Here is a 3,960-nt window from a genome sequence, read left to right on the forward strand (position 1 = left end):
CAGCCTCTTGTGTTTATTTGCTTGCATCTGCTCGGATCTCGGGTTAACAACCTTCCAGTTTCATCAAACACAGGATTGTCAATCAACAACACGATGGCCGTAATCACCATCCTTACTTTGCTTGTAATGCTCAAGCACTGCTCAGGTAAAATGTTATTCAGCAGAACAAATAGAGAAATAAAATAAACAAATAACACATGAATAGTAGTTATAATAATATAATGATGAGAAAGTGGCGATAATAATGATTATATTTACAAAAGGAATGACAGGAGCAAAAGAAATAAGGACAAGTATGCGGTTAACCTTACGCTTCTTCAAACTAATACAGTTGTTTAAATTAGGCATATTATTAAAATTGTTGTTGGTACTAAACTCATTAGAAAAAATGATTTTTTAACAAATGAATGCCTTTACAGGTCATGCGATCGAAGGATGCACTCCCGGTGAACATAAAGATGTGCCACGGTATGAAATGAATTACAGATTCAAATGTGTGGACGTCCCAGCCAACTACTATGTGGCCTGGTTGATCACAAGACAGGACCCTAGCAATGGCAATCAGCTAACCAATACTGATGTGTGTTCTATGACCGATGACAGGTGCCATTCATATTCTGAGGGTTCAGGAGCAATTAGGGTTAATAACATCACAAGTATACTTTTCTTCTACCCCAGCGTTATCAACGACATCATCGGCATCACGTGTAGAGTCTTTGACAAGGAGTTAGCGCGCACCCTGTCCTACATCAACGACTATACCTGTAGTATCACCTTGTTAGGTAAGTACATAGATCATTCCTTTTTCTAATTGAAGGTTTTTAAGCTTTTATGATGGAGGTTCCAAGGCTTTGAGCTTAATAAGCATTAGTAGGAAGGACAATGTTGCTTGATTATCTTATGTTCGTAAAGGTAATGAGAACGAAAATGAAGGTGGTACATGCTTTGACTTCCTGTGCTTAATATCTTTATACTTTTTCTCTCCTTTCATACACTTGAAGTAAACCTCCCTCGTCCCTAGATTCTTGTATTCTCACTCTGAATTCTGCAAGAGTCATTATCACAGCACCGAAAAAAAAAATATCGTATTGAAAATAATTATCAAATTCAAATGTCGAAGAACCAGCAACGGCAGCCGGCTGGCAGTTAGACAGATAAATAGAAGGAGAAAATTATAATCTCAGAATGAAGAAAAGAAAGCGAGACGAACTTCGATGTGGAAACGTAAAAATATTAACATTGATATCAGCTCCTTTACACTTGCTTTAATTTTTATTCCGTTTCCCATCTACATTTCTTATGAAATATCACGTTTATTTCATCTGATGTATTCATATCTCTACACAGAAAACATTGTAGGCTGGCTACCGATTCGTAGAGGGAAGATACTTGTATAGCAATCTTTTTTTGCAGTCAAAATTCATACCATATACAGCATTAAAAAGATATTGCACTGATCGTTTTCTTTGAGTGCACGTGAGTGTAAAGAAGCCCCATATTGAAATAATTTTCTTTTTATGTGGTAGATATTTTATATTTTCACCATTATTTGCATTTCTTCCATGTTAATTTTTTTAATGAATATTTCTAGATACTCCAAAAATGGATTGCGTACTGCAAGCAACTCACCACGGCTCCAGAAGAACAGTATTGTGTACAATTACCAATATCGTCGATCTAACACAAGACTACCAATGCGAATTCACTGAGGAGCTGGAGGTACGGGATTTCTAGAATATTTGATATGGTAACAAGTTGCTTCCGCGGGGTAATAATAATCTTTTAGGCTCACAAACGTTTTCAGAAAAATCCAATCAAGTTAACAGGAATATGTCAGCAGGTGATTTTACATGCACTAATTCTAATGTTTTGCTATTGTAAACGCTGCAAAAATATTTTTTTTCAACTGCAACATCAATATCTGAATCAACGGCATAGTCAAAATAATTTGGATGGTTGTAGAATGGAAGTCCTGGGAGGCTGCTGGTTGGGACGCAAGATGGAACATACGAACTTCATGTGAACCAAAATCCCCCAGGTCCTTCAGATGGCGATTGCTCCTTTTCATTTGACCCTGCACTGGGAATCGATGTCGTTCTAGTGAACCTTGGTCCCTACAACGTCCAGGCCAGAGCTGAATTCCTAGAAGCCCAAGCTTCCCCATCTGAATGAGAAAAGCCGCATCTTCCCGTTCAATGTTTTTTTTTCTATTTTAAAAGCATCTAACCTTCCATGTGCAATTTTAAATCTGCCAGACTTGAAGTAGTCTGATGAACAGATTTTTGAACATCTTTGTACGAATGTCAAGATGTTTCGATGTATATGGAATAAGAAACAATAAATAAAACGAAGCAGTATATAAGTTTTGATTGTCAATATCTGAAGAATGGGTTTTCTGATGAATGTAAAGAGGACGAATGAGAGTGTCTAAAAATTAAAGAAACTGCAGATGTCCGACTTCTAAAATCAACTGTATGTCGCACACTCGCAATCACACAGGCACAGCAGTACACAGTTATCTATTCAGCCAGAATATATGGTTAAATCAAAATTATATATACACGTATCTGTAAAATACATTTTAGATATTTAATATCTCTAAATATTCATATTTGTCGGGAGCAAAGCATCTTCCTGCGTCTATACAATCAACACAATAACCATAGAAGCATTGTAGTTAGCACCAGGAACATTAAAGAACAGTAGATTCAAATAAATTATAAAGTGTGTGTGTGTGTTACTGCATTAAGCATTCCAAGTTGTATTGAATATTTAAAAGTTAATGAAATTCACCGTCTCACGGATTTCAAGACACGCACAGTCACACTGCATCCGATGATAATGAACATGGCAATGAAGGGATTGAAATCATGCACACAACAGACAGCATTCAAACTATGAAAACTCTATTAAAGGAAAGTAAAGATGAGGCAATGACAATAAACGACAGCTGCCTGTTATTAAATTGCCCACGTTTGAATATTTAGTCACAAAAATGCGCAAAAAAAAAAAATGTTTGGTCCTTCGTTCATCTTGACAGAAACCACACATGGTGACCGCCATCTAACCCCGGTATGATGTAGTAAGATTTAATACTGTTTGTCTTTTTTAAACAAGACTATATCACTTACAGAGGCAGGAATTTAGAAAAAAAATTAACAAAGCTTCAAACCATCAATGCTTTATTCTTTTGTAGTAGTTTTAGTACTAACAGTTTTTTTGTTTGAATCTTCTGAAATGATCTTATATTTTCACCCCCCTTGCCTCTTGAATGACAAACAAGATTGCATCAAGTCAGTCGTTTAAGTGTCCATACCCAAACTTGATGAAAGATGAATCTTTTACTGCTTTCACTCACGATTGTCTTGGGGACATCTAGGTGGGCGTCCCCATCAAATGCAGCAACCAATCAGTGCTAGTTACCTGTCCCTGTCAATGAGATGTGATAGTATCACAATCACTCTCACCACTTCACTGTGCTGCTAAGGTGTGGAGGTCATGTGTATCTGAATGTTTTTAATGTAAAAGCATATCCACCGTACCACTACCTACCACAGCTGTGGATATCTGTATATGAAGAGAGTATAGCAAGACTACAACATGTAGATTGTAGATAGTACTACCACATGCACTACAACAGACAGGTAAAGAGGAGGTGGACGGTAGGGTGACATTTGTAGCCCCAGCCTCCTCATTCTCCTCCTGAAAGTCTTTCCTACTAAAACCATTTAGTAAATAAGAAGAACAAATGATCGAGTGTCCAAACATTCTTTCACTTAGTTTTCAAAAATATTTTCCCTAAATTTTGTTCCTTGATATGATATGCAAACCTGGAGCAATTTTTTCATTCTGTGGCTGTAATATATAAATATATACCATTATTAAAAATCATCCCAGCGAAACATTTTGTTTGTTTTTTATGTGCAGTACAGGTTTTCATCTTCTTTGATTCTTGCTTTC

General features: G+C 36.5%; 1 protein-coding gene across 1 annotated transcript; it reads left to right on the forward strand.

Annotated features, from left to right (window-relative positions):
• Positions 1-429: 429 nt before the first annotated feature.
• Positions 430-2,147, forward strand: LOC112568826. Its single transcript, XM_025246325.1, has 2 exons — positions 430-782; positions 1,592-2,147. Exons 1-2 carry the CDS (start codon positions 476-478, stop codon positions 1,732-1,734), a joined length of 450 nt encoding a protein of 149 aa, XP_025102110.1. The 5' UTR covers positions 430-475; the 3' UTR covers positions 1,735-2,147.
• Positions 2,148-3,960: the final 1,813 nt, after the last annotated feature.

This window comes from Pomacea canaliculata, linkage group LG7, assembly GCF_003073045.1.
Source record: "Pomacea canaliculata isolate SZHN2017 linkage group LG7, ASM307304v1, whole genome shotgun sequence".
In the NCBI taxonomy this organism is placed as follows: Eukaryota; Metazoa; Mollusca; class Gastropoda; order Architaenioglossa; family Ampullariidae; genus Pomacea; species Pomacea canaliculata.

Excerpts from the sequence above, each read along its gene's own strand:
- LOC112568826 (XM_025246325.1), top strand. The coding sequence starts at position 476 with ATGAATTACAGATTCAAATGTGTGGACGTCCCAGCCAACTACTATGTG. Across the intron at positions 783-1,591 it reads CTGTAGTATCACCTTGTTAG|ATACTCCAAAAATGGATTGC; the intron begins GTAAGTACATAG and ends GAATATTTCTAG.